Source organism: Marmota monax, unplaced genomic scaffold, assembly GCF_021218885.2.
Source record: "Marmota monax isolate L192 unplaced genomic scaffold, Marmota_monax_Labrador192_F-V1.1 WCK01_AAM20220418_F8-fsc00016, whole genome shotgun sequence".
Lineage (NCBI taxonomy): Eukaryota > Metazoa > Chordata > Mammalia > Rodentia > Sciuridae > Marmota > Marmota monax.
In genome coordinates, this window is record NW_026695209.1 from 24,657,704 (window position 1) to 24,674,606 (window position 16,903).

Consider the following 16,903-nt stretch of genomic DNA (forward strand, 5'->3'; position numbering starts at 1 on the left):
ACGACGGGCAAGGCACTTCCGGTTTCTGTTGCTAAGGCGCGGGCCCGGTGGGCGGTGGAGACAACAGTATTGGCGTCGTCCTCTCCCCCCTTCCCGGGGGTCGAGATGTCGGGTCTTAGCCGTTTAGAGATGGAGGGCTGTCGTCACCTGCTCGGCTTACTGGACAACGACGAGATCATGGCCCTATGCGACACCGTCACCAACCGCCTAGTGTACCCTGAGGACCGCCAAGGTAAGGACAGACCCTTCTCCCCGAGGGAGGCCCAGACCTCACCCAGACTCCAAGCTTGCGGGAGCGTGGGAGTGGAAGAGATTGGAAGCCTAGCCCGCCTGGTATTGGTCCTCTAGTCATGCTTGGGCGGAATTCTGCGGATCCGGGTCACGGCCGCTCCTCAGCGGCTCTGGAACCACACACAGACCCCGGCCGCCTGGTCCTGGAGGTACGTGGTGGCGCTGGCAATGGTACAGCTTGCAGGTTTTCATCCTTGATGTTGTGAGCAAATGCTTGTTGGTTCGAGGATTCGGAGCATGGCAGTAATCATTTTTCACGTTTCCGGGGAGCCAGACTGTTTTCTATTCTCAGTTTCGATTTCCTGAGGAGGCAGCTGCCATTTCTCAGGCTTTTTTTCCTTCAAGCTTTCCGGGAGTGGGTCCGGTATTATAAACGCTTTGGATTCTTCTTTTACGTAAAACAAGTCACTGTAATGAAAAGGAAAATGGTTTGAATGCCTGTCTATCAGGAGCCAAAATTTTCTCGAGAATATTTTGTGTACTAAGAATTACTTTCAGAGCTAGGTAGTACACATTTTGGTAGATATTTCGAGGTTTAACGTTAAAGGAATACACCTAAGAATTTAGACTGAAAATAGTTTTAGACTAACATGCTTCTTCATCGTTTATATTTGCCTGGTAATCGCCTTCTTAACAATCATGGTGAGTTTTAATTTTAAAACTGTAATAGATTAAAATGCTAGATATAATTGGTAGTGGATCTAAAGCAAATAAGTAAAAAAATAAAAATGTCCCTGTTCAAAATTGTTTGCATGATTTGAAGACATTCCAGGAAAGAAAAACATTCAACTTCTGTAAAAAAACAAAATAATAAAAGTCGAAAACACAGTGTGTCTTTTCTGTGTACCTGGTTGACAAAACATTAACAATACAAGTCACAAGTGTTGGTGCCAGGTGCAGCAACTCTTTGACAAGTAATGGAGGAATGTAAATTAGAATATGACTTTGGAAAACGAGTTTGACATTATCTCTTAAAATGAAAGATGAGAGACATCCTCTAAACCTGGGCTTCTCAAATTTTTAAATGTACCATTCCTCTGGGATTTTATTAAAATGTAGGTTTTTGATTCAGTAGTTTTGGAGTACGCTCTAAATTCTGCATTTCTAGCAAGCTCCCAGAGATTACTTAACCCCTCTCTGTAGTGGGAGATATGTATGAGAATGTTCAAAGTTGCAGTGTTTGTATAGGACAGGCACAGTAAAGTCTCTAAACAAGAATAGAAACCTTGTAGTATAATCATAATTAGCTATACTAAGCAGTGAAAATGAATTAAGTAGAGCTACATGTGTCCACAGATTAATTTTAAAAAGCATTAAGTGAAAAGATGATTATGGAAAACTACATCTATTAATGGATTGAATTTATAACATTTAAAAATATTGTAAATATATTGTTTAGGAATACATATTCTATACAATTATATAGAAAACAGCAGGAAATGAAAATATCTAAGATAGTAGCTACTTTGAGATGGGTGAGAAGAGAGAGTAGTAGCATCAGGGAGGGGTGAGGTAGGGCCTTAAAAATACTTGTAATATCCTGTCTCAAGAGCTTTATAAGGTATGTATTTGGGAGTTTGGTATATTGCCTTTCTGTATACCTCACACATCACAAATATTCTTTGGTTTGTTTTATATGCAGTTTTTTTTAAATTAAAAAAGAAGTCCTGAATCTGCCATATCTTAGAAATATGGTTATTGATACCTCCTGTCTTCAGTTTTGTTTGTGGAATAAGGAGATTGAACTAAAATTATTTGACACCTAAAATACTGTAATTTTACTGATTTTTAGAGGTTGATATTAATTTATATCTCTTGGCTTTATTGAAAAAAAATTTCTGGCTCAATTTTTTCTTAAAAGATGAATTTTTAAAATAATCTGAGTATTTTACGTATGGGAAACAATAGTAAGCAATGATATTTTTTGAGGGGTAAGGGAAGTTTAAAGCATAAATTAATTTAAAAAAACAAAAATGACAATCCACTTCCTATATTTTAAAAACAATAGCTATCTCATGCAAAGGCAAATAACATGACAAGAGCTTAAATGTTTTTTTGATAGAATTTCTGCTGACATTAGTCACATTTACAAGTACTTCATGATTTTCTGTTAATCATTGCAATTTTCTTCTAGATGCTATTCGTGCAATATTAGTGTATAGTCAAAGTGTAGAAGAGCTTCTTAAACGTAAAAAAGTCCACCGAGAAGTCATATTTAAGTACTTGGCAACACAGGGGGTGGTTATACCTCCAACTACTGAAAAACACAATCTAATTCAGCATACAAAAGATTACTGGGAAAAGCAATTGCAACTGAAACTGAAGGAAACACAGGAGCCAGTTACAAAGACAGAGGACCTCGGACTTTTTCAGCAGGTAAATCAGATATTGTGGTAACATTCTGAACCTTTTTTTTTCTTTTGAAACTATGTAGATAATCCCTTGTATAATAGTCTATTGACTTATTAGAGAAAAAAATGTTTTCTTCATTTATTATCAATAAGGACTAATAGACTTTCAGAGTATAAACTAAGTTTCATTTAATTTGAATTTTGACTCTAGTTCTTTAATATTTTTCTTTTTTTTAAAGAAACCCATTATAAATCCTTTTTTTTTGTTGTTGTTTTTTGTTTTTTGCTACTGGGAATTGAAACCAGGGTTTCTTTACCACTGAGCTACATTTCCAGCCCTTTTTATTATTTATTTTGAAGCAGGGTCTCACTGAGTTTCTTAGGCCTTCACTAAGTTACTAGGCTGGCTTTGAATTTGTGATCCTCCTGCCTCAGCCTCCCATGTTGCTTAGATTACAGGTATATATCACTGGGCTTGGCAAATTCTTTTTCATTTTTAAGAGTTTCTTTGATATCAATGCAAAATGAAAGAAATTTAGAGTTTTTGACTAGAAAAAGTCCTGTGGTGATTTTCTTCAGCTGACATTGGCTATTCCTATTTCTTGTGTATCCACTGAGCATTTTATAGAGAGTATTTAAATACTTATTGAGTGAATTGTAGGTGATTCCTTTGCTTTCACATTAGGAATCTTCTAAAGACTTTTTTACTTAACATACTAAAAAGAGAATGGATTTTGAAATCATGCACATGTAACTTAATATTAAGGTCTGGCATGTAATAGGTCATGAGCTTAGGCAAATAACTTGATCCTTCTGAGCCTTGTTTTCTTCATCTATAAAATGGTTATAACAGGGCTGGATGGGGTTAGTTCTGGGTGTGTTTATAGTGTGAAATTAGCAAGTATAAGGACCTGTGTTTAATTCCCAGCATGCACACACACAAAAAATTATAGTAATATCTGTGTTAAGGCATATTGTGAAGATGGGAGGAATAATACTTAAGTGCCAGGCTTTGTATCTAGCATATTAGATAGCAGACGTTCAGTAAGCATAGGCTTTTTTACCATCTCAGTGAGGTAATTTGATGTGTGGAATACATAGGAGAACGAGATCAAGACTAGCAGGTATATCAAGTATAATTTTGGAGTAATATTTCCTTTGTAAATAAATAATAATATAAAATTAGCTCCAGTCATAGAAAAAAATGACTTATTTCAATCAGCTTAGAGTATCTGTTTAAAGACATAAAAATGCTTATTATCACCTTTATTGAATGTGATTTATACATGACAAAGTGCATCTATTTGAAACATGCAGCTTGAAGGCTTTGACAAATCTACACCTGTGAAAGCACTGCCAAAACTGGAAAAAAAAAAAAAATGCTTGTATAAGTCATTATTATTGACTGTTCATGCTGATGTTGAAGGGCCCTGTTAGTTTATGACATTTTTCAAGGGATTTGTCCATTTCATCTAAAACTTCAAATTCATGGGCATTGAACATGGTGTTCCCTTATCATTCATACGTGTGTATACTTATTCTACCATCATTAATATACTATGTATACAACCAGAGATATGAAAAAAAAAATGTGCTCTATATGTGTAATAAGAATTGTAATGCATTCCGCTGTCATATCTTTTTTTTTTTTAATATATCTTTCCATGGGAGGGGGAAAAAAAAAAAGAACAGGCTACAGGATGTTGCCCAGACTGGGCTCAAACAACTCTTGGGCTCAGGAGATCCTCTTACCTCAAGCTCCCCAGTGGCTGGAACCACAAGGGCATGCCAGTGAGGCCAGCTAGCCTTCATTAAACTTTACTTACTGAGTTTTCAGCTGGTTAAGCTGGAAATTTCTGAAAATTTTTTTCTCCTTTTTGGAAAATTACTTTTTATGCAAAATGAGTTCAGTCAGTTCACATGTAGTTCATTTTCCTTTCTTGTAATCAATACATTAACTAAATAGAAAAGTTGTTATAAGAGGTAAATCTTATTTTTATTTTTATTTTTTTTCAATCAGCAGGCAAAAGAAGGAAAAAATGCTGAAAAAGTTGATTTTCGTCGCCTAGGAGAAGAATTCTGCCGTTGGTTCTTTGAACTTCTTAATTCTCAGAATCCTTTTCTGGGCCCACCTCAAGGTGAATGGGGACCACAACACTTCTGGCATGATGTCAAGCTTAGGTTTTATTACAATACTTCAGAACAAAATGTGATAGACTACCATGGAGCAGAAATTGTAAGCCTTCGTTTATTGTCACTAGTAAAAGAAGAATTTCTTTTTCTCAGCCCCAACCTAGATTCCCGTGGACTAAAATGTGCTTCTTCTGCACATGGGTTAGTTATGGTTGGTGTTGCGGGCACTGTTCATCGAGGGAACAGTTGTATGGGCATTTTTGAACAAATTTTTGGACTTATCCGCTGCCCTTTTGTGGAAAATACTTGGAAAATCAAATTTATCAATCTGAGAATTGTTGGAGAAAGTTCCCTTGCTCCTGGAACAACATTGAAACCAGCTGTTAAATTTGAACAGAGTGACCTAGAGGCCTTTTATAATGTAATCACTTCGTGTGGTGACAACGAACTAAAACTTACTGTAAGGCAGACAGTGGATAGTGGGACTGGAGACCAAGCTTTATGTAGTGGAAATGAGACATTGTTAGAAAAAAAGAGAATTGAGTTTACCTAACCCTCTAGAGCATTGAGCACTGTTATATCAGCTTAAAAAGTCTTCCACGTGGAAACTTTTCAAATACTGCATCAGTAATTTCTAAGTGATTTCAGATGTAAGGATTGACATATTTTAGTTCAAATGCTTTCTGGACTACAGACTGACACATTATGTGAATACTTGGCCTATTTCTACCTGAGTTTCATCAAATGTTCTGGAGAGCTTACTGCAGTTTATCAAATAAATCCCACTTTAGATGTTGTATATAACTGTGTGCCTTAGAATCCAGGTAATATCTTAATTTTCACTTAGTATTATTGGTATCTGTATTTTCCATACAGCAAAGGATTAGTAGTGTTCTACGCTATCCTCTTTAAGTTTTTCATTTACTTTGATCAAGGTCTGGATATGGAATATTTTCCAAATGCATCTCAGTACAGTATTGTTTTAAAAAATCTTAGATATTTTAGAGATGGTTAATGTCAACTCAGTATTGTCATTTTAGAAAACTCAAATAACATTCAGAAGACCAAAAATTTAGCAGAGGGAGAAAAATATAAGTATAGAACCATTTCTCAAAGTTGGCTGCTCTGATCCAAGCTAAAAGTTTCTTTTAATATGCACTGTTTTCTGAACTTTTGGGGGGAATGATAAATGCTATCCTCAAAACAGACTTTATTCTTACCAAGGCTTCAGCCAACAGTTTTATAGAGCATTTATTGTAGCACCATATAAAAGAAAGTAACTGTTGACATTTTTAAGGTGTGCCTAGTTCCACCTTAAAAAAATGAATTACTGTTTCCTCCTGATTGATCTTGATAGAGGTGACCCCCCCCCCAAAAAAAAACAAAAACAAAAACTTAGAACATGGGCATGCATATATGCAAATGCATAATATATCCCCACTATAATTTAAACTTAGTTTTTCACCTCTAATTTGTGTTACAAGATTTGACTTATAAGTTTGAGTTGCCAGATTTAAAGCAACTATATAGTTGCTTTAAAGTTTAAGTTTCTCATCACCCAACAACTATTTGCTGATACTGGGTTTAGTTAGGAATTGTGATTTATAAAAGTACCATTTAGGAAAAAATTTAATGGGATAATATAATGATGTTTTATATGTGTTAAGTTTTTACATTTAACTCTGCACATGATTATCTAGGGGAGACAGATGAATATTGGAAGCAGGAGGAAAATACTTTTTTTTAAATGATATGCTTCTTAGAGGAATACAAATTGATATGTCATAAAAATAAGAATAAAGGAGGAAAATCCCTTTTGTCTGTGTAAGAATAGTGTATTGTTTAGATTTACTTTACATTTGTCTTGCTCTTAGATAAAATTTTAGACATTGAGCTGAAATAAAACAAATTTGCTGCTAGTTACACTACTGGTATAATATAATTAGTAATAACGAAAACAGCCATCTGAAAAGTAATTAGCTCATACTTTTATAAGCTAGACAATCAGGTCATAAGTCCATCTTTACCTATCCTATAACTGCTTGGGTTTAAAAATGAGTTTTATCTTATTTCTTAGGTTTGAAGTACCATTATAAAATATAAATATTCTAAATAAATGATAAAATTCAAAACACTTCATCTCTTTTGCTATTGATGTCAGGTAGTGCAGAAATATTACTATAGATGCTCAGGTGGGCAGGGATTTCCTTTAGCTGTCTTCAGGATTGCATATTTGAATTTGTAGAAAGTCCAAGGAACGCTGCAGTTTCTTCACATTTTTAATCAGCCTTAAAAATTGAAATCTAGATTTAAGTGGATTGGGATTTTTTTTGTTTTTTTTTTTCAGGAGGTGAATCCCCACATCTGAGAACATAGTAGAGCCTCATGTTGAAGGGAATAGTTAAATGTGTGAGCCAAAAAAAAGCCTACATACTAGGGGAAAAAATAATTTACGTTTTGTTCTTGTCAGTGTTGTTTTTTTGGTCATATAATCTGTTTGAATTTTATATGTGGATACACAGAAACTTCTGGGCCCCTAACTAACAGATTTGAGAGGAGAACTACTGACCTTGAAAGCTCAAGGTGATTGGGATATGTTTAAGAGCACTAATGCTACAGAAGGTACAAGGGAAATATATGAAGAAGCAGTACTGGGAAGAAAATGTTGGGAGGAATTAAAATCTGTTCATGAAATATGGAGCTTGATTTAGTCCTCAATAATGGCTAAAAGTGTCCTTTGAAATCTTCTTTTACTGCCACCACATTAGTCTGTTTATGTTTGGGGATGGCAGAGGTACTAGTTTTAAGTCTGTATTGGTTTGTTATATCCAAATAGCATTTGGAAAGTCTGCAGTCAGATAGTATAGAATGCAACACTACACATAATGCCTGATAATTGGGTAGTCAAAGTTGGGGATTATTTGAACTTTTATTTTCTTCAGGCTGGTTTGCCATAGCCTAATAACAGGGCATATATGGCTAAATACCTTTTTTTGTTAGAATTAAAAATAATTTACTGGATAATGTTTTAAAATCTTTTAAAACTAAATTGTAAGCAGTGGTTATATTAGGATGTCATACAAGCACCTAAAATGCCAAATACATATTTCATATGTCTTGCTAAAATACCAAACTATAGGAAAAAGCCATCTACTTGCAAATGGTAAACACTGGCAGGTCAGGAAAATACTCCACTGTTATCAAATGGTGACATTTTTTTTCTGAAAGAAAGCTAATTACCTAGTCCCATTGAGAGGTTATAAAAGCACCAGAAAAGAATGTAAAGAACTGGTATAAAGAAAAAAAATTTAAAATTTTTTTTTTCAGAAACCATTTTTCACAAATTTTTTTTTTAGTTTAATAGGTGATAAGATTGAACAGGGGGGCTGGGGATGTGGCTCAATCGGTAGCACGCTCGCCTGGCATGTATGCGGCCCGGGGTTCGATCCACAGCAACACATACAAACAAAGATGTCGTGTCTGCTGAAAACTGAAAAAAAAAAAAAATTAAAAAAAATTCTCTCTCTCTCTTTAAAAAAAAAAAAAAGATTGAACAGGATCTCTGTTTTCACATATTTAGATGACTTTCTTCACTGTTCTTTGGTGCTGAGGATTGAATTGAGGACCTTGTACATGCTTAACACACACTCTACCACTCAACTGTGCCCTTGGTTCTTAAGTTGGTTGTAGGGGGTGGTAATAAGTCCTATGAAAAATAAAATGAAAGATATATTGTTTCTTCCCAGAAGAAATATGTTAGCACATAGTATTAAATTTTTTGAGTATTTCAGTAAGTTTATGGGCTTTTCTAAAGTACATTGAGTATAGACATTATTCTCCATGTTAAAAAAATTTTCACTGTTATATTTCTTCAGATTACTGCTTTAACATGTTCAGAAGTAAAAATTTTTGGCATTGTCTTAAGTCCATAAGCTAGAGGACTGTATTCAGGATAAAAGGATAATCTTTAGGAAATCTGTTAGTTTACAGTAGTCTCACATGATTTTTGCTTTTCCAAAGATGTTAGTTATGAAGATAAAACCTGTCAAAATGCTGTTGAGTGGAGCATAAAAATATTCAGATTTATTTTATTTTGACAAGATAATTTAGTGTCAAATATTGAACATGCCTTGGAGAAAGTGATAAAGTGTGAAAAATGTAATACTTTCAAGATCTTTATCAAAACTATCCTAAGATGATGTTTGTATGTGGTGCTGAGGATCGATGCATATTGGTAATTCTCATGAAGGATTTCTAAAATATGAACATTGCTGATGCATAGTTTATATATATGATCTTACTATATATCTCTCACCTTCCTCATTTAACTACAGTGATACAGACAGTGTAGTTGCAATGCTAGGAAATAAGGCTTTCTGAATCTGGGGTCTTTCAAGTTTATTTGATATATATTCATTAAATAGCTATTTCTAAGTCACTAAATCAGTGTAAGACAAAATAATACTTAAATAGGCCATTTGCTCAAATTTATGTTGAATTCAAATCTCAACCTCTGAGTTTGGGTGGTTTTTATGGTGAGAGGTTCATTAGTCTCTTTGTAGGCTTCAGATAGTTCCTTTTATTTGATCAGAAAGAAGAAAACTGAAAATACAAATAGCTCTATGGCTACAAATAGCCATGTAGACCTTTCCTCCGCTTCCCAATTCTGGGGATTGAGTCCAGGAGCCCTCTACCACTGAGATACATCCCCAGCCCTTTTCATTTGTAGACAGGTCTCAATATTTATCACCCAAACTGGCTTCAAATATGCCAACCTCCTGCCCCAGTCTTCCCAGTAACTGAGATTACAGTGTGCCACCCTGCCTGCCCTAATACATGTAGATTGTCAATACAGAATACAGTGTATTTTGACAGATCACTTAAGAGTTGGAAGGAAAAAGTTTTCATACTGTAGCAGAATGTGCTAAATGCATTTAGCTTTATTTTTTTCTGGCATGAGCCTTCCCAACATTCTTTCAGAAAAATGTTAAATTATATGTGATATTTACTCTAGAACCATTTGTGTTAGTCATGAAATTGTTGGACTAGAATTGTCTGTTCTTAGTACTGCTAAATCTCCTCATTACTATTTTTAATGAGTCATTCAGTGAAATGTTGGTTAGTAATTTTCATCTGCACTGTGTAGATACTCTAAATCTCAAGTATGAAATTAGTTACATTTGAATTATTATACTTAAGAAGTGAAAGAAAGATCACCTACTGCCAACTGTGTTACTTTTCTGATTCAGTGTTTTCGAAAAGATAACTACTGAGGAAATCCTTATCATTGAAGCATTTAGCCTATAAATTTACATTAATCTTATCCATCTCTCATCGTTTACTGTGCAGATATTGGTATTATGCTTAGTTGTTCTCAGATAGTTACATATAGGTTACTTTTGTCTTCATAAGTTGTAGATAATAAGAACTGGTGATTGTTATTTTCAAGCTTCTCTTCCCAAGTGTCTTGCATAGGATGAGTAATAGCTAAATTTGAAGTGATTTTTTTATATGCCAGTTATATGTCAGTTACTTGTCTATGTATATTGAGTGTCTTAACTCATTCAATCCTGCAGACAGCTGTAGGCGGTGGATACTATTATCCGTCTTTTATTGGAAAACAAGACTGAGTGACTTCTAAACTGTCATAGATAATGTTACAGCCTAGATTTATACCCAGACTTCAAATTATATATAAGGTTTTGATGGACCCTTTTTACTCATTATCTTCAGTATGAAGATAGTCCTTTGCTGGTTTGTTGTCTTCTTTCCAAAACAACAATGCCTTTGACCTATATTGTTTATCTAAATACTATTTCTTCAATAAGTCAGGCATGTTTTCTCTGTAGGAGTTCTGAGTATAATGTCTACCTAGAATATTGTTTCCCAAACTTTTTACATGATTGCTTCATTTTCATCTTTAAGGACTTTTTGTTTACATGTTTTTTCTTAAGTAAATCCTCAGTTACTGTTTACCAGAGCATCTTGTTTAGTTTATTGTTAACACTTTAGATATTATTTGCCAATTTACAAAATTATATTTTCTGTTAGATTTTAAAACGAGACCAGGGACTGTAATGGTTATATTTTCATTACTTGCACGGAAAGTAGGTATTCAAAAGATATTAAAAGACAGATTAAGGAAATAAATGGCTGGAAATGTAGTTCAGTGAGTGATAGAGTCCTTGTTTACCTTGCATGAAGTCCTGAGTTTAATCCCCAACACTGAAAAAAACAGTGCTGCTTTCTATTCATAGCCCTGTATAATTCTAGACTTTTCCCTGTCAAAGACAATGCCTAGCATATGTATGTATTAGGTGCTCAGTGAATATTTCTTTAATGAATAAAGACAGAATTATCTTCCTGAATGATGACATGTGAGCTCTAACATGACCAACACTGTAATAGAATTATCAAGGTCTTAATATGCTGTTGTAAAAGATGAAAAAACTGATGTTAAGTAGCATACTGAACTTCACACAGTTTTATTGTGAGAATCGTATATCTTGGCTTTTTTTTTTTTTAAATTCATCATATTTTTAAACTGCAAAGCTAATGTTCTTTCTTGTACTTTGTTTCCAGTCTAATTTAAACTCATCCTCGATTTCATCATATGTAAAAATGATCCATCTAAATTAAATGACTTCTGAGGTCTGGTATGATTTTAAAGTGACATGGTTTGTGATTGTATACCACCTCGGAAATTGAATGTTACTTTAAAAGAATATGTAGAATATTGTTGAAGAAATTAATTATTATCTGGCTTCCTCATCAGTAATGCTCATTAAAAAACTTTTGTGTTCCTTAAATATACATGAATACATTTTATGTATATATGTGGGTAATATGTATATTTTGACCATAGGAAGGAAGAAACAAAATGAAATAAGATATTCTATATCATATATAGAAAATGAAAAGGTATGACATTTAAATTTTTTAAAATTTTCTCATCACTAGAAATTTCAAAGCTGTTTGAAACTAGTTTTGTTAAAACTTTTCTGCCTTATTGCATGTGTTGACAATATTTCCATGTTTTAGTCAAGAAAAGTGCAAAATGATTTGACAGAAAGCCAAATTAAAGACTGCCAGTACAGATGGTCCCCAACTTATGATGGTTTGACTTAAGCTTTCAACTTGATTGTGTGAAAGCAATACACATTCAATTGTTACTATACTTCAAATTTTGAATTTTGATCTTTTCCCAGGCTTACATAGAATAACTCATTCTGTTTTTCACTTTCAACACAGCATTCAATATTTAACACTTTATTATAAAATAGGCTGGTGTTAGATGATTTTGCCCTATTGGGGGCTATTGTAAGTGTTCTAATCATCTGATGATTAGAGTAGGCTAGGTCAAGCTGTTTTCAGTCGATTAGGTGTATTAAATGCATTTCTGACTTCAGATATTTTCAATTTATACTGGGTCTATCCAGATGTAACTCCTTTGCTATAACTTGAGGAAAATAAAGATATTAAGAAAATGATCCAATATAGTTAATTCCTTTTAAGAGACTAACATAGAAGTTGGTGTATATTTAAGATTGACATTGGACACAAGTGGCAGATTTTTCCTACTTTTTCTGTAGGAAGCATGGCCCTTTGATGGTGCTGCTCATAAAATCATTTAAAGTTATTTCAAGAAGTTTAATAAAACATTTGCTTATTAAAACAGAAGGTTTTGCAACACTTAGTGCACTAAATGGAATAGTCAGATTTATGATAGAACCCAGAGTACAGAAACAAGAATAAACAACAGAATATAAACATACCAAGGATTTTAATGCTGGAACTGTCAGTAGAGTAAATATTAAATCACTGGACATCATTAAGCTCCTAGGAATTAGAAGAAATTATACAAGAGGCCTTTTATGAGCAGCTTATGCTAGAGCAAGAGTTTAGGATAGAGAAAGTTGATTTTAAAGAATGCATCAATGGCTGGGTTTGGCAGTGCCCACCCATAATCCCAGCTATGTGGGAGGCTGAGGAAGAAGGATCACAAATTCAATACCTGTGCAATTTAGTGAGACTGAGTCTTAAAATAGAAGATAAAAAGAGCTGGGGAGCTCATTGTTATAATGCCCCTGGGTTCAGTCCTCAATACCAAGAAAAGAGTAGGGGTAGGGAAGAATGCTTTCATGCTTTAAGCATTCTTACTATTAACATTCTTGTTGGTAAACATTTATTGAGTACTTTATATATGTGCCACGTATTTTTAACAGGAGGCATTCGGTATATTGTTTGTTTCTTCTGGTTTCCTATACAATTCTCATTTTGTTTAATTTTTACTGTTTATTAAAGAGTTTATTTTATTATGAAATGCTTCTTTGTAATCTTTTGTTGATGCTTTTCTACTATTGTCATCTTTTTATGTTTATTTAGATAGTACAATCCTACCCTCTTGATTAGATCAGTGCTGCTAAAAGAATTGTCCTTGGCAGTATACATTTAATAGTTTGGCAGTTTCAGAGAGGGGGACAAAAGCACAAAAAGTAGGTTCCCACATAATTCATATATATTTTACAAATCTTGGGTAAATAAGTTACATATTTTTTAAAGTTTTAAATGGAAGATTATTTTCATGAAAATTCCATTAAGTTTAACAGTGTTTTTATAAGAGATGGGGATGTAGCTGAGTGGTAGAATGTTTGTCTAGCCTGTGTGAGGCACTGTGTTCAATCCCTAGTACCAGGAAAAAAAAAAAAAAAAAAAACACAACTTTTTTTTTTTTTTAAATAAAATTTAAAAGTAAAATATATAGGTGCATGGTTGGTTGGTTGTAGATCATTGTGTTGGTCAGTTTAACGTCAGCCAGCATGAAGTTGGCAGGGTGTTCATCATCACCATCATTAATGATCTTTCCTATAATTTGAATGCTTGGTAAGTTTGCATTTCATAGATGACACTGTTACATCTCTGATTCACTAAATTCACTTATTGAAAAATGATAAAAATTGCAGTGAATACAACTATTCATAACAATACCACAATGTAGATAATAGAAAAAACTAGTATGAAAACTAGTATGTGCTGTGCAGATTTTGTGTGACTGATGTTTCATAATAGCTGAAACAAACAAGGAAGATTATGATGACTATTATGAAATTGTCTTTGGTCTGCAACCCAATCACTGTGGATCAGCTGATCATATTGTCTGTCAAATATTTATATGTCATCAATCAGTGTTCACATTATTTTGAAAACACATTGATTTCTCTGGTAAGTGAATTTATTAAGACAATTTATTTCCTGAGCAAGTGTTAAATAATAACATTCCGGTTTCAAATTTGTCATGTAAGATAAATGAGTCAAAAATTGTAGACACATCATCCAGAATATCCTTAAAGTCAAGCATAAGACACTTGCTGAGAAGCTTGTAAAAACTGTCTCAACATTAAAAACAAATATAATAAAACAAGATTTTAGAAAAGTTCTATCAAAAGGATATAGTATAATTTGTTGACAACATGGAAGAGAAATTCCTATTGTGTACTAGAAAAGATATTTCATTTTTCAGACAAAACCACTGATGTGAAGTGAAGTCATTATTTGACATGTGTATTAAATATATGAGGAGTTCTTAATTTCTTGTTCCATTTATCCCTGGAACCCTAACCCATTATAGACTATCCTGAGACATAAAACTTAAGTCCTTGGGACTACACTGATTAGATCATTACTTTAATGATGGAGCACCAGCTACTTGGGCAGCCCTGAAGATATTTGTTGGGTAAAAGGACTATACAAAAACCAATGACACCCCTCTTTCTTAAAAGAAGTGTAATAAAATACCATCAAGATGGTAATGCATTGTTGGAGGGAGTAGAAATATAATCAGTTTTGATTGCTTAAATCTGCATTATTTTTATAATACTTTGGGAAAAACTGGGCAGGATGTTACAACATTGTTTTTCTCTTCTGATAGTGACTGCTTAGAGGAAAAGTGCTCACATGAGGTTTTGAAATAAGGGATGAAATTAAAAAATATTTCTCTGATATATTAGTAATGGCCTTTCCCTTGATATTAGGTACCTTGCTCAAGTGACATTTCAACCAATCCATTGTCTTGAAGAGCCATTCCTTCAGGTTCATAATGTGAATTTTAATGACAAGGAGATAGGATTAATTTAAGATGGGAATGGCTCAGTTCTGCAGAGGTTCATTTTTCTCCCTACCATTTCAATGTTTCCACTTGCTTCAGAAACAATACATTTTGAGGCTTATTCAAAACCACATCCAAATACTGCAGGGAACATGAAAGAATACTTCTGTGAGGTAAATACAAAGGACAGATTGAGAATGCATTTAACATTATCTACAGGTGGATTTTTCTTTTTGTGATAGTAGGCATAAGGATTATTGTGAGAGAAAGTATGTGGCTGAAAAGAATTACATAGATCAATTAGTAAGAAAAATAGTAAGCTTTGTAAATCAGCCTGACAAGGTGGCAAACGCCTATAATTTCAGCTACTCTGGAGGCTTAGGCAGGAAGATAGCAAATTTGAGGCCAGAGTTGGTAAATTACTGAGACCCTGTCTCAAAATGGAAATGAACACACACACAATTGAGGCAGAGGATTTGGCTCAGGGTGGAGCACTTGCCCAGGATGCATGAGGCTCTGGGTTCACTCCCAGTACCACACAAAAATAAAGAAACTTTGTAAATCACATCTCCTCTCAGCATGTTTGCAGAAGAGTGACAAGCTTCCTATTGCTATAAGGATATAGTAATATATACATCATTCTTATCAAGTTTCAACAAGTTATATGCCTCTGCTGACCTGACTCTATGTATTTTTTTAAAAATCAGTAATCTGTTTTTTTATATAAATAATTGAACTGAAATTGTCAATTGCATTTTAGCAGCCATTCAAGGTCCCTTTTTTCTGTCCTTTCATAACCTTAGTGTTTGGCGATTTAGTTTCCACTTCACTTTCTGCTTTTACTTTCCATCCAATCAAGGCTCAGTTTGAAATATTTTCAGTACAGAAGTGAGAAAACTTAAAAACATATTTTCTGCTGGGGGTGTTACTCATTGGTAGAGCTTGCTTGCTGTGTGTGTGTGTGTGTGTGTGTGAGAGAGAGAGAGAGAGAGAGAGAGAGAGAGAGCGCTTCAAATTCTATGAATTACACAATTATATTTTCAGAATAACATCGTTTATCAGTGAATGATCTTTCCTCTAGAAGTATGTAGCGTAAGGACATATTTTTGCAAAATTTGTTTTCGAGGATAGGGGAGATTTTCATCAGATAATTTTTATATTCTTTGTTATTTCCTTACCAAAATAAAGCTTTATTAACTGTTATAATTAGTGAATGTATAAATTTATCATATGTAAGTTTTCTAATTTATATGAACAGAAATCTGAGTAATGTGTGTGGGGAATGACTCTAAAAGATGTGCTATGATGGAAGGAACATAAAGTTGAATCAGATCAAAACAAATTTTGCAAAAATATGTCCTTACACTACATACTTCTAGAGGAAAGATCATTCACTGATAAACGATGTTATTCTGAAAATATAATTGTGTAATTTACTGATACAAGCCCACAAAGCAGAGATTCTGCATTAATGTTGGTGCTTATAGTGTTGGAAAGGGCTCTAAGAGTTTCTTTGGTTGGATGAAACACAGAGCTAAAGATAGCATACCATGAGGAAGTTGGAAATGCCTAATCTCTTGGTTTAAGATAGAGGAAGGGATTCAGAGGTTTAGGGAGAGTGTCCTATGCTCTTTCTATAAGAACAACCATCACATTGGATTAGAGCCCCACCCTAAATACCTCCTCTAATCTTACTTACCTCTTGAAAGTCTTACTCCAAATGCAATCACATTCTGAGGTACTGGTAAAATATATGAAATTGCAGGAAGGAATGATTTAGCAGGTAACAGCCCATAACCATTAAAATGGTGAATATTTTTTCCCTTTTGTATTTGTACTTGCACACACTCATATTCCTTTGTGTTTAAGAGAAAAAATTGCTCATCAAAAATGGGAAATTTTCTCATTGGCATAAATTTTAAATAGGGAAAAAAAAGGATCTTTTACAACAATATCCCTAATAGTCAAGAGATGAAACTGCTCTAAATTAGGATTCCAAGGCCAGTGGGCCTTATGGCAGGTT

General features: G+C 33.9%; 1 protein-coding gene across 2 annotated transcripts; it reads left to right on the plus strand.

Moving 5' to 3' along the window:
* The first annotated feature begins 98 nt into the window (after positions 1-98).
* Positions 99-13,098, plus strand: CUNH3orf38 (chromosome unknown C3orf38 homolog). Of its 2 annotated transcripts, none has more exons than XM_046430539.2 (3): positions 99-232; positions 2,426-2,667; positions 4,663-13,098. In XM_046430539.2, exons 1-3 carry the CDS (start codon positions 106-108, stop codon positions 5,326-5,328), a joined length of 1,035 nt encoding a protein of 344 aa, XP_046286495.1. In that variant the 5' UTR covers positions 99-105; the 3' UTR covers positions 5,329-13,098. The 2 variants fall into 2 exon arrangements, with proteins under 2 accessions (XP_046286495.1, XP_046286496.1); XM_046430540.2 differs by having other exon boundaries at positions 4,666-13,098.
* Positions 13,099-16,903: the final 3,805 nt, after the last annotated feature.

Bases quoted from the DNA above. Each gene is read 5' to 3' on its own strand.
- CUNH3orf38 (XM_046430539.2), top strand. From the start codon at position 106: ATGTCGGGTCTTAGCCGTTTAGAGATGGAGGGCTGTCGTCACCTGCTC. The intron at 233-2,425 runs GTAAGGACAGAC...ATTTTCTTCTAG, and splicing joins GTACCCTGAGGACCGCCAAG to ATGCTATTCGTGCAATATTA. The intron at 2,668-4,662 runs GTAAATCAGATA...TTTTTCAATCAG, and splicing joins ACCTCGGACTTTTTCAGCAG to CAGGCAAAAGAAGGAAAAAA.